The sequence below is a fragment of the Littorina saxatilis genome, linkage group LG5 (genome assembly GCF_037325665.1).
Source record: "Littorina saxatilis isolate snail1 linkage group LG5, US_GU_Lsax_2.0, whole genome shotgun sequence".
NCBI classification, from domain to species: domain Eukaryota; kingdom Metazoa; phylum Mollusca; class Gastropoda; order Littorinimorpha; family Littorinidae; genus Littorina; species Littorina saxatilis.
This window is the reverse complement of record NC_090249.1, coordinates 47,776,849-47,790,460: the sequence shown is the minus strand read 5'-3', so window position 1 is coordinate 47,790,460 and position 13,612 is coordinate 47,776,849. Positions and strand designations below refer to the sequence as shown.

Here is a 13,612-nt window from a genome sequence, read left to right as displayed (position 1 = left end):
TTCAAGTGTGATAACAGCGATGATGCATGAAGAAATTGACCAGGGGGGAGAAGTCCAAGGGAGAAAATGTCCAGGGGGGGGATTGTCTGGGGGGAAAAGTCCAGGGGGGTGAAGTCCGGGGGGGGGGGGGGGGGTTGTCCTAGAACCACGAAAAAGAACAGTCAGTGCGCTTCTGCTGACCCCAGGCCCAGGACCGACAAGTCTGGAACGCACGAGCAAAATGACGTCAGTTTGGAACAAATGACGTCATTGAATAAATACAGGAATGTGTGAGAAGTTCTGTTGCCATTTTTACTGCACTAACACTGAACACGTGTATTTTTGTGGCCAAAAAAAAGCGAAAAGGCTGATCTGTGGAGATTTCCATTTGCAAAGACAAAGAAATCTTTGTTGATTTTCAATGTGTGTCTGCGGACTTCTACAAATTTCGTGTAAACTAAACAGAGTGGGCCTGCAGCATTGACAAGTGACAGAAACAGAGTTTGTACGACCATGGGTGCCGTTCAAAGCGTGTTCACGGAGCAAGAACTGGATAACTACCAGGTTTTTAGTCACATCACTTTCCCTAAAATAATATTCATACACACAATCAACCCACACTCGCACGCACGAACACAAACACACGTCACCTGTAGCACGGATACATGCACACACAGCGGTCTCTCTAACGAAATGCCGTAACCCTTGGACCATTGCAAATCTGTCCGTACATGTCAGGTGGCCGCTCATGCCGGGGGCTGAACATTGCAGGGGCTGTTGTTTATTCAACAGATTTAAATGATACCTTTTCCCCCAAAATGGATGAATATCGGACCTGAGGAACTTGAAACACACAAACACACACACACACACACACACACACACACACTCACTCACTCACACACACACGCACTCACTCACACACACACGCACACACGCACAGACATAAACACTGTTTAATCCGATTCAGTTTCGTCTGGCTATTCAAAAGTCAGAAATCTCAAGTGTGTGTGTGCACATATATTGTTTGTCTGTCTGCCAGCATGCCTCTCTATCTGTTATTTTTTTTGTCAGTCCGTTTGTCCGTTTGAATATGTGTCATAGTTGTACAGTCTGCACGTGCAACTGTTCATTCGCACACCTTTCTTGTGTTTCCAGGCTCTCACTTACTTGAGCAAGAGGGCCATCTTAAAGTAAGACTAGTGTGTATGTGTGTGTGTGTGTGCGTGTGTGTGTGTGTGTGTGTGCGTGTGTGTGTGTGCGTGCGCCGTGCGTGCGTGCGTGCATGCATGCATAATTATATTCTTTCTATGTGTGCGCGCGCCTTGGTGAATGTCCTTGCAGGCCTCTTTGTTACAAGCAAGGTTTTGTGCGCGTTTGTGGTGCGTGCGTTCGTCAGTGTGTGCGTGTTTGTGTGTATATATACCCTGGGGCAATATATGGGTTTTCATGAAGCACACATGCAGTCTTTAATTTTTTCGTTGAAAAGTAAACACACACATATATTATAGACAGGTTTCAACTTGGACATTGCTGACACTTTTAATTAGAGAGTTCCATTAATACACTCTGTAACATCATAAATATATATCATTATATATAGGCCGCGAATTTCTTATTCTCTTCATTATTGATAATTGTTCTTTTGCAGACTATAGCCGTAAAAGAATTAAATAACGGGCTCAGTAAAAACAAATATTTTCGTGTGAATGATATAAAAAACGCTGGCGCTGGACCCGAGTACTCTTCAGACTGGCTCGCTCCCCCAGTATGAAAGTTTTTGTCTTGTGCACGTGGATTTAAAAAAATTATTAGAGTAAAATAAAACATTAAAACATTCATAATAAACAATAGTAAACAAGAATTTAAAAAAAAATAAAAAAATAAAAAAAATAGACCGCCCATGCCGGGAATCGAACCCGGATCACTTGGATTTTTAAAAAATAAAAATAAAAAAAATTATTTATTTATTTTACACAATTAAAAACATTATTAGAGTGAAATAAAACATTAAAACGTTCATAATAAACAATAGTAAACAAGAATTTTAAAAAAAAATAAAAAAAATAGGCTGGCTTGCAAATCATGCTTTTCTCGTCACTCCGTGACGTGTTCGGCTGAGGCCGCCCAAGTCTCCCCTTTAGTTCAGGCTGTTCGCAAAGCGACCAGCCTCCCACCGCAAAAACTCCCCCCGTTAAGAGTCGTTTTGGTGGAATATTTCGCATTTAGGTCCCAGGTAACATTATGAAGTTTTAATACGATCAATCGGACCTATTATCAAGTTAGTGTATCAACTTTTGAACGAACTGCGCCCAGTAGTTTCCCAGCAATAAGCTGTTAAGTCGAGACAGACAGACACACACACACACAGACACACAATAAAGTCTGCTGGACCCTCCTACTGCGTACTCGGGGAAAATGTCACTATTCAGTTCTTGTTCCCAAGGCTCGTTGAGCGGTCAAACAAGAATATGTGTTTGTCAAGCCCTACTCTTAAAATGTATGCATGTTTTCACGGTTTTTCAGTGTGTACAAGCGTTTTTCTTCCCTGAACCCTACGGCAATACTACACGACAAGAACGCCAGGATGCCTTTCAGCACGGTCACAGACATACAAGAACTCAGGGTATTCACCCCTTACTACCCCCCTCCCCTATCCCATCCCCGCCGCCTCTCTCTCTCTCTCGCTCTCTCTCTCTCTCTCTCTCTCTCTCTCTCTCTCTCTCTCTCTCTCTCTCTCTCTCTCTCTCTCTCTCAATCTCAATATTTGAAAAAGCAACGAGTGTAAATCTGGTACATTGTACGACACAGCAAGCTATGTAGGCCTAGTATTATGTTTATTCTACATGCTTTACGTACGTGTATTTTACTCAAAACGTCCCGCAGTCGAGGCGTCCAAATTGAAGACTTTTGGAACCTCGATCTCTTCCAAAGCCTTGTGCAATATTTGACGTCAAAGCAAAGAAACGTCACTCTAGAAAGTATAGCGTGACGCGTAAGTTCTAAAAATTCTTCAAGGGGAAACAGCAGGCGAAATGTTTTTTTCCATAATGACGTTTGTCTCGGTGACTTGGGCATCATAAGCAGTGGAAAAGCAGGTCCCTGCCAGGCTAGTTTGCCACGACCTCATTTAAATGATATACACACGTGTGGTTAAAACGATATTGTTATCTCATGAGTGGTCTCTCACGTATGCAGGATAAATAACATTGTCATCATTTTCACGAGTTTTCATTCACAAACACCTGGGAAATAAATCTCATGTTCCCCATGCAATAACTCGAGGTGGTGAATGGGTTTGAGCTTTCAGGTGAAACGTGGATTGTCAAAGTAAAAGCCAATCAGGCTGATTGTTTGATGTGTGGAACCATCGCGGCTTTGGATTTGTGTTTCCGAGGACAACGATTGTAAGCATTCACTCTCAAAGACCCAATCAATGTTAATAATTACCGCGGCGACTCATGGTCAATTTGCAACTTATCTCTGTAATCGCAAAATCCACAACGAAAAGTCATAAACACTTAAAAGAAAAGAAATATGCTCAACACTTACTGAAATCACAGGTATGATCGCAGCTCTGACTGGAAGAAAAGCGTCAACAAGCTACGTTTGACGTCACATACAAGTTTGACGTATTATCTCGGGCTACTGTGCCGATGCTTTGTGGCCCGGAGTTGGATTCTAAACATTCGTCTCCCTGTGGGTTATTGTGCATTTTGTTGCACAACCAAAATGATGACAAAAACGATGTTTGGTGGCTTGTTGTCAGACCAGCATTTTGTTGTTGGTCCTCGGGGAGCATATCGCCTTTTGTCTCATATTTATCAACCGCGGCCTTCGGCCTTGGTCGATAAAGATGAAACAAAAGACGATATGGTCCCCTTGGACCAACAAAAAAGCTGGTCTGTCAACAAGCCACCAAACATCTTATATTGTCATCATTTTCACGAGTTTTTATTCACAAGCACCTGGGAAATGAATCTCATGTTCCCCATGCAATAAATCAGGTTATAGGCCTACATGGATAATCAAAAGCAAACCCAATAGACCTCGCGCCCCCTAATTGGCGTAGAGGCGCGTCCCCCGGGTGGTGGATGGGGGAGCCTTCTCTACTAACTTCTGAGAGAAGGTCGCATCACTCTCGATGCCGTGAACCTAATTAGGATCTTTTTCTTGTTTCTTCTCTATTTCTGCCTCCCCAAAGTCCTTTTACTTTCCTTTTCTCACCCATAAAATTCTTCACTTATTACCCTTGTTAAGTGGTTCTTGTATAGAATATAGTCAATGTTTGTAAAGATTTTAGTCAAGCAGTATGTAAGAAATGTTTAGTCCTTTGTACTGGAAACTTGCATTCTCCCAGTAAGGTCATATATTGTACTACGTTGCAAGCCCCTGGAGCAATTTTTTGATTAGTGCTTTTGTGAACAAGAAACACTTAACAAGTGGCTCTATCCCATCTCCCCCCTTTCCCCTATCCCATCTCCCCCCTTTCCCTCGTCGCGATATAACCTTCGTGGTTGAAAACGACGTTAAACACCAAATAAAGAAAGAAAGAAACCCAATAGAAACGCTCGGGGATTCTTCGGCTCTTTTCATTGGCGTTTCCCCAGACCTAAACAGACGACACGACACTGCTTTGCAAAGTTCCCAAAACGAACTGGCAAACTGGCAAAAGTAAACAAAAAACAAAACTACTTCATGAAAGGTCATAAATTCATCACAAACAAATGAAACCTAGCGATATGTTTTGTCTTCTTACAAAGTCACGGAGTGCGTGTATCTGTGTTTCGATACACAGACGTTCGGAGAAACACGAACGTCAAGTTCAAGTCAAACCAATTGACCCCTGACACACAAATTTTCACCCGTGCACAAGACGTTGTATCGATAAACGAAGCGCAAATAAGAAATAAAAATATAAGCAAAGAAAATAGCAACAAGATATGAAAACATCTAACAAAGCCGATCAAGCAGAATGACAGGTCCAATGAAAAACACTGAAAGAGGCACTGAGTCGGAAACAAGATCGCGATTCTTTTCTTCGCTGCACGACGCAAATCTTCTGTGACCTTTGACCCAACGTAGCTTCAACATTCGATCACTAAGCTTAATATTTACAACTGAAAGACGAGGGGGTGGAATACCGAGATGAACCTACAGAACTGTGCATCCTCAAACCTGACATATTCATCCCAACATTTTATGAACTCAAAAACACAGAAAGTTCCTTTCACACGTCAGCTTTGATTGCCAGTGGTTATCAAAACGGAACTCGTGTGGTTATCTAAACGGAACTCGTATTTCAAAGCATGGCTCCCTGTGTTGATTGTGCACTTATTATCTCACTACCAAAATGATGACAAAAACGATGTTTGGTGGTTTGTTGTCAGATCAGCTTTTTTGTCGGTCCTCGGGGGGCATATCGACTTTTGTTTTATATTTATTGACCGCGGCCTTCGGCTTTGGTCAATAAATATGAAACAAAAGACGTTATGCTCCCCCTCGGACCGACAAAAAAGCTGGTCAGTCAACAACCCATCAAACATCTTATATTGTTCTTCGTGTGATCTTGGCGTCGCAGGCCAACCCTTTCAAGGACCAACTGATGAAAGTATTCTCCTCCTCTCCGGATGGGATGACGTTTGAGGACTTTCTTGACATGATCTCGGTCTTCAGTGATGAGGCCCCCAAGTCTGTCAAAGTGGAATATGCCTTCAGAATTTATGGTGGGTAATATGAACTGTCCGTGCGAGAGCTGGTTTGTTTTTTGCTTCTTCAAGTCTTGAAGGTACGGAGAGAGCTTTATTTCTCAGAGTCAACTTTCCGTTGACTCTTCTATGTGCCCAAACACCCCCGTGTGCATTGATTTCATGGGACATTTATACAATGGAACCTGTATGGAGCGACCACTCAAGGGCCGACCAAAATGGGTCGTTTGAGATAGTTTGTCGCTACAGAAATGTGAATTCGATAGAAAAAAAACCACAGAAACAAACGACTGAACTCAGCAATAACGCTCTTATTGTGTTGACATCAGATTTTGATGGTGACGACATGATCAGCAGCAATGACCTGAAGGAAGTGATCAACAGACTGACGGGAGACGACAACGCCTTCACTGAGGGAGAGATGCAACTGCTGATAGACAACGTGAGACATATTCCTCGTCATCAAACTTCTCTGTGTGTGTGGGCGGGGGTGGGGTGTTGTGGTGTGGGGTGTGTGTGTGTGTATGTGTGTGCGCCACGGTGTGTGTCTGTGCCACGGTGTGTGTGTGTGTGTGTGTGTGTGTGTGAGTGTCAGTGTTTCTCTCTCTCTCTCTCTCTCTCTCTCTCTCTCTCTCTCTCTCTCTCTCTCTCTCTCTCTCTCTCTCTCTCTCGAGGAAGGAATTTGAAAGCTCTCGCTTGTTTGAAAGTTTTTCTGCTTCTATTCCACCATGTTTCCAGTTGTTGGCTTCCCAACAGCTTTGGACAACCTATTCGGCTTCCTGCTGGCAGAGAACACACTGACGTCGTGGAAATGCATCGCTGAAAAGGAAGCCGATGAAGTAGGACTTCAAGATCAAGAAAGTGTAACTCAGCAGAGCGACACACCCCCTTCTCCATCTGCACGTGAAAAGCGTGACCACGACAATAGGAGCAAGGACACCAACATTCCTGAGCCTGAATACACTGACACTTGCGTGGCAGTCGACAACAGCGAGTGTGACACGGTGTGTTCGGAGGAGAGTGAGGAAAGTAAAGACGAACAGTTTATTTCTTTGGCTGAACATTCCGGATAATATGATCTGCACACCATCAGAGAAACTGTAGCTAGCATCAGAGACAGGTCCCTACAACGCAGACTGAAGGAAAGTAGCGTTAGACTCGCGACATGGCAAGAAGCATCTCCTCCTTGAGTCTGATGACATTGTTTTGATCTTGGATTGTGCAATAGTTCAGAAAGACCATGGGAAACATGCCATCGTGCACTGGTTTTTCAAGCAGGATGAAAGATACCTGCTAGATAAAGAAAAGACAGTTCTCAGTAACATTCATACCTGGCGACCTGTGCAAAACAGACATTATTACCAAGAGATCGATGATGCACGCTTGTCGCTTCTGACTGTCATCAAAGCAGTTACTATCTACATGGGCTAACTCTGCGAGACAAATGTTGCTGGTAAATCCGCGATGTATATAAAAGATCATATTGACTTCGAACTGTGCAGTAATTTTTACCTGGCATGGGTACCTTGCTAGAGAATGTCTGTAAATATTTCATGTAAAAATGTTCATTTTCATTATTTCATGTAAATATGTTCATTTTCATTATTTCATGTAAATATGTTCATTTTCATTATTTCATGTAAATATATTCATTTTCATTATTTCATGTAAATATGTTCATTTTCAAGAGTGTGTATTACCAATTGTCGATAAGGCTTTAATTAGCTAAAGACATTAAACTATCAAACCGTCTCTCTCTCTCTCTCTCTCTCTCTCTCTCTCTCTCTCTCTCTCTCTCTCTCTCTCTCTCTCTCTTTTTAACCAACTCACAAACAAAGACATTGCAAATAAATCCTCCCAAGTTATTAATATTTCTGTAGATACACTTAATGAACATTTCTCAAATATTGCCGATAAAGTGATTTCCTATGATCGGACAAAATCAAATTATTTAAAACTTTTGAAGGAATACTACAATTCCAAACAGATCCATGTTCATCATGCATTGCAACCAATGTACTATACTGGATGTTTACTCTCAGCTACAGCATCTTAAACAAACCGGAACACGTGACATAGATGGGCTTGATGCAAAAAATATGATTATAAAAATGGCAGCTCCAATAATCACGGATACATTGACTTTCATTTATAACTTATGTATCGACAAATGCTGATTTCCTAGTAAATTCAAACAGGCTAAAGTGATTCCTCTTTTTAAATCGGGAGATACAACAAATCCTTCAAATTACAGACCAATATCAATTCTATCAATCCTTTCAAAGCCTTTTGAAAAACATATCAATAAGCATATTCTTTTGCACTTTGAGAACAACAAATTGATACATGATAAGCAATCAGGTTTTAGGCAAAAACACTCATGTCAAACAGCGCTGATCAGCTTAGTTGACCAATGGCTAAACAACATTAATAATAACCAGTTCTGTGCTGCTCTATTTGTTGACTTTGCTAAAGCTTTTGACCTAATTGACCATAAACTCCTTATCAAAAAGCTTGAGATTTATGGATTGGCAACTGATTCTGTTTAAAATCTTTCCTGTCAGACAGACAGCAAAGTACTTATCTGAATCAACCATACTCTTGTAAACAAACAGTAAGGTTTGAAGTTCCACAAGGTTCTATTCTTGGTCCTTTACTATTTTCTATCTATATTAATGACCTACCATTATTTGTTAAATGTATGTGTGAACTATTTGCAGATAATACTACAATTCATTCTGGTCACAAAGATCTAAGTGAGCTAGCAAGAGTCCTCCAAGAAAACATTGATCGATTGCTGGAATGGTCAGAACTAAACCATAATGTCACTGAACCCAAATAAAACTAAATGCATGCTTCTAACCGCTAGACAAAAACGACAAAATCTATCATCAAAATTTCCGAAACTACAAATACAAAATCAAGATGTAACTGAAGTTGATAACCATAAAGTCTTGAGAATAACCATTTGTTTGTTTGTTTGTTTGCTTAACGCCCAGCCGATCACGAAGGGCCATATCAGGGCGGTGCTGCTTTGACATATAACGTGCGCCACACACAAGACAGAAGTCGCAGCACAGGCTTCATGTCTCACCCAGTCACATTATTCTGACACCGGACCAACCAGTCCTAGCACTAACCCCATAGTGCCAGACGCCAGGCGGAGCAGCCACTAGATTGCCAATTTTAAAGTCTTAGGTATGACCCGGCCGGGGTTCGAACCCACGACCTCCCGATCACGGGGCGGACGCCTTACCACAAGGCCAACCGTGCCGGTGAATAACCATTGATAATAATCTGTCTTGGTCAAAACATTTAGATACAATTTGTAAAAATACTTCTAAAAAAATATATCAGTTATCAAAAATTAAACACTTTCTAGACCTACGCACACGGAAACTGTTTTTTCAGGCATATATTCAATCAACTATTGATTATGCGTCCACAGTGTGGGACTCTGCAAGTGCAAACACTTTGAAACACTTGTGCTCTTTACATAGACGAGCTGTTAAATTAATTCTTTAAAAAAAATGCATCTCTCTCTACGTCTGATTATACAAAATTAAAGATTCTTCCTGATAAATTAAGATGTACCAATAACAAAGGTGCAATGATGCACACAATTATGTCAGGGAATGCACCTACATTCATTGTCTCAAATTTCAAACTGAATAATTCAAGAAAACTAAACAAATTAATTACCCCAACCCCTTGAATTGACCTTTACAAATCAAGTCTTTCTTATTCTGGCGCCTTATTGTGGAACTCCATTCCTCATTTAATTAAAATGCAATTCAGTGAAACTTCCTTCAAGGAACTATACATGCTGTTTCTCTTGGAAACAAGTAAATAATTCTGTGATAATATTACATCATTGTTTGATATTCATAATGCATTTTGAAATGTCTTTTTAATTTTTTGACATGTTAATTATATAAATTGCATTGTGATCAACTTAACTTCTATTTCTTCTTGTTATTAATCGAGTTACCCTCAATAGGCGAGGGCCGGATGAAAAAAAGCATGTATACATTGCTTATTCTGTTACCCTCGATAAATATATAAAGTTCAAAGTTCTCTCTCTCTCTCTCTCTCTCTCTCTCTCTCTCTCTCTCTCTCTCTCTCTCTCTCTCTCTCTCTCTCTCTCTCTCTCTCTCTCTCTCTCTCTCTCTCTCTCTCTCTCTCTCTCTCTCTCTCTCTCTCTCTCTCTCTCTCTCTCTCTCTCTCTCTCTCTCTCTCTCTCTCTCTCTCTCTCTCTCTCTCTCTCTCTCTCTCTCTCTCTCTCTCTCTCTCTCTCTCTCTCTCTCTCTCTCTCTCTCTCTCTCTCTCTCTCTCTCTCTCTCTCTCTCTCTCTCTCTCTCTCTCTCTCTCTCTCTCTCTCTCTCTCTCTCTCTCTCTCTCTCTCTCTCTCTCTCTCTCTCTCTCTCTCTCTCTCTCTCTCTCTCTCTCTCTCTCTCTCTCTCTCTCTCTCTCTCTCTCTCTCTCTCTCTCTCTCTCTCTCTCTCTCTCTCTCTCTCTCTCTCTCTCTCTCTCTCTCTCTCTCTCTCTCTCTCTCTCTCTCTCTCTCTCTCTCTCTCTCTCTCTCTCTCTCTCTCTCTCTCTCTCTCTCTCTCTCTCTCTCTCTCTCTCTCTCTCTCTCTCTCTCTCTCTCTCTCTCTCTCTCTCTCTCTCTCTCTCTCTCTCTCTCTCTCTCTCTCTCTCTCTCTCTCTCTCTCTCTCTCTCTCTCTCTCTCTCTCTCTCTCTCTCTCTCTCTCTCTCTCTCTCTCTCTCTCTCTCTCTCTCTCTCTCTCTCTCTCTCTCTCTCTCTCTCTCTCTCTCTCTCTCTCTCTCTCTCTCTCTCTCTCTCTCTCTCTCTCTCTCTCTCTCTCTCTCTCTCTCTCTCTGTGTGAAGAGCATATTTGATTCTTTTTCTCACTTTCGTTCGTCATCAGATCCTGGAAGAGTCCGACTTAGATGTCGATGATGCTCTGTCTTTCGCTGAGTTTGAACACGTCATCTCAAAGGCACCAGATTTTAGCAGGTATGTAAGTATGTGTCAGTGTATGTGCCACTGTGAGTGTGTGTGTGTGTGTGTGTCATAGTGTGTGTGTGTGTGTGTGTAAGTGTTTCACGGTGTGTAAGTGTAAGTGTGTAAGTGTGTGTGTGTGTCACATGGTGTGTGTGAGTGTGTGCAAATGTGTGTTTGTGTGTGTGGTGCAAGCAAGCGCCGTGTGTGTATGTGTTCTTTGTGGTAGTGTACAGCCTAGACATGGTAACGCATTTCTACAAGATTGTTTCTGTTTGTTCTCATCGCTATTGGCGATACTGAGACTGCAATCTGTCGACGTGTCTGGTATTGGTTAGGGTTGGGTTAGGGTTAGTGTTAGTTCCAAACAAACGTTATTCTATCTGACAATTTTTTACTCCTGTTTTATTCCAATTCGCCATCCTACATACCTCACATATTTAATCGTGAAAATCAGTTTCCAACTCCAAGGGAGCGGTTTGTAATCGCAGTTTGCAGGGACTGATCATTATTTCGCATAAACATCAGAAGAATTACGGGTAACTATTTTCTTATGTGATTGTCCAAATGAAAGAAAATAGTTCCAAATACCCCCTCTTTGAATCTAAATATTTCAAAAACAAGGACAGTTAGCCACAAAGGTCACCCTGTATTATAAAATGTAGATAGTGTTACATTAAATTCAGTGAACAATGTGAAGTGATTTTGGTCAAATTGTAGATAATACTGCGACATTTAAGAGCCTGCATTCCCGGCCGTGTTTTCCTTTTTCTCATGAAAAAATGTTGGTTTTGTTGTTGTTGTCCTCTACAGTTCCTTTCGAATTCGTCTGTGAAGAAGATCCCGTGGCTGTACCGATGATGCACCCTTTCGAGCATTGCCAAGGTCACTGCGGTCACAGGTCACTTAGGTCACAGGGGCAAGAGTGATAGTGATTGAACAATTTTATTTCAACACATATTCTGTCTACATAATTGATTCGTTTGGTTTTTGTTCTGAAAATTAAATCAAATATCAAGCATCCAGTGAGTGTGTTGGTATTTATATTTACATGCAATGCAAAAATGAATACACACATACATGCACACATAAAGTCAGAAGTACCACATACACACATGTACAATATAAAAGAGTAATATTCATTTTGTATTCACCTTGTGGTGATTTTTACATTTAGTCAAGTTTTGACTAAATGTTTTAACATAGAGGGGGGAATCGAGACGAGGGTCGTGGTGTATGTGTGTGTGTGTGTGTGTGTGTCTGTCTGTCTGTCTGTGTGTGTGTCATGAAATTTGACATGAGAGTTCCTGGGTATGATATCCCCGGACGTTTTTTTCATTTTTTCGATAAATACCTTTGATGACGTCATATCCGGCTTTTTGTAAAAGTTGAGGCGGCACTGTCACACCCTCATTTTTCAATCAAATTGATTGAAATTTTGGCAAAGCAATCTTCGACGAAGCCCGGGGTTTGGTATTGCATTTCAGCTTGGTGGCTTAAAACCTAATGAGTGAGTTTGGTCATTAACAAGAAGAGCAAACGCTCGATCGAGTCACTTTCGCAGTTCTGAATATTATATGAGGCATCAGATGGACAGGAAGAAATTGCTATTCACAACACAATGAGTCACGTTCACATAAAATTTGAGCCCGGTCACTTTTATAGTTTCCGAGAAAAGCCCAACGTTAAGTTGTGTGTTGCCGAACAGAAAAGGCTAGTTATCTCCCTTGTTTTTCTGATAACGTTCGTAAAAGGCTACAGATGTAAATACTTTGATGTAAAGAATAATCCTACAAAGTTTCAATCACATCCGATGAACTTTGTCAAAGATATAAAATGTCTAATTTTTCCTTTGACGCTGACCTGTGACCTTGAAAAAGGTCAAAGGTCAACGAAACCATCGTTAAAGTGTAGAGGTCATTGGAGGTCACGACTAAACAAAATATGAGCCCGATCGCTTTGATAGTTTCCGAGAAAAGTCCAACGTTAAGGTGGTGTCTACGGACGGCCGGCCGGACAGACTAACACTGACCGATTACATAGAGTCACTTTTTCTCAAGTGACTCAAAAATCGGAAACTTGTAATTAAAATTAATTTTTTATTAAACGATCCAAAAATACGTTCATCTTATTCTTCATCATTTTCTGATTCCAAAAACATATAAATATGTTATATTTGGATTAAAAACAAGCTCTGAAAATTAAAAATATAAAAATTATGATCAAAATTAATTTCCGAAATCGTTTTAAAAACTATTTCATCTTATTCCTTGTCGGTTCCTGATTCCAAAAACATATAGATATGATATGTTTGGATTAAAAACACGCTCAGAAAGTTAAAACGAAGAGAGGTACAGTAAAGCGTGCTATGAAGCACAGCAAGCAGGCTCGTCACTTTCACTGCCTTTTGCACTAGCGGCGGACTACGTTCAGTTTCATTCTGTGAGTTCCACAGCTTGACTAAATGTAGTAATTTCGCCTTACGCGACTTGTTTATTCTTACTGTAAGATTTTTTTCTCAAAACATCTGACACAGGCACCGCTCATACAAACGGTTTTTTTTTTTAGATATGCTCTCCACAGACAGAAAGACATACACACACACAGACTAGACACACACACTGACACACACACACACGTGCGCACACACACTCACACACACACACTCACACACACACGCACGCGCACACACACACACACGCACGCACACACACACGCACACACTCACACACACACACAGCTTGGGAGACAACCCGAGCTCTCCGCTCTCATTAAAACATTAAGTCATTACATTGAGTCATAACAAAAAGAACATCCCAGGGCATGTACCAACATACAGGACAAAGAAAGAAACTCTTCCAATTTGTGTAAATAGCCTGGCCTCAAATGAAGAAGTTTTGTACACAGAGTACTTGTGAC

General features: G+C 41.1%; 1 protein-coding gene across 1 annotated transcript; it reads left to right on the top strand.

The window, feature by feature from the left end:
* Positions 1 to 189: 189 nt before the first annotated feature.
* Positions 190 to 11,718, top strand: LOC138967327 (calcium and integrin-binding protein 1-like). Its single transcript, XM_070339860.1, has 7 exons — positions 190 to 543; positions 1,138 to 1,172; positions 2,506 to 2,605; positions 5,561 to 5,705; positions 6,017 to 6,129; positions 10,620 to 10,708; positions 11,507 to 11,718. The coding sequence occupies exons 1-7, from the start codon at positions 493 to 495 to the stop codon at positions 11,526 to 11,528; spliced, it is 555 nt and encodes a 184-aa protein (XP_070195961.1). The 5' UTR covers positions 190 to 492; the 3' UTR covers positions 11,529 to 11,718.
* The last annotated feature ends 1,894 nt before the right edge of the window (positions 11,719 to 13,612 follow it).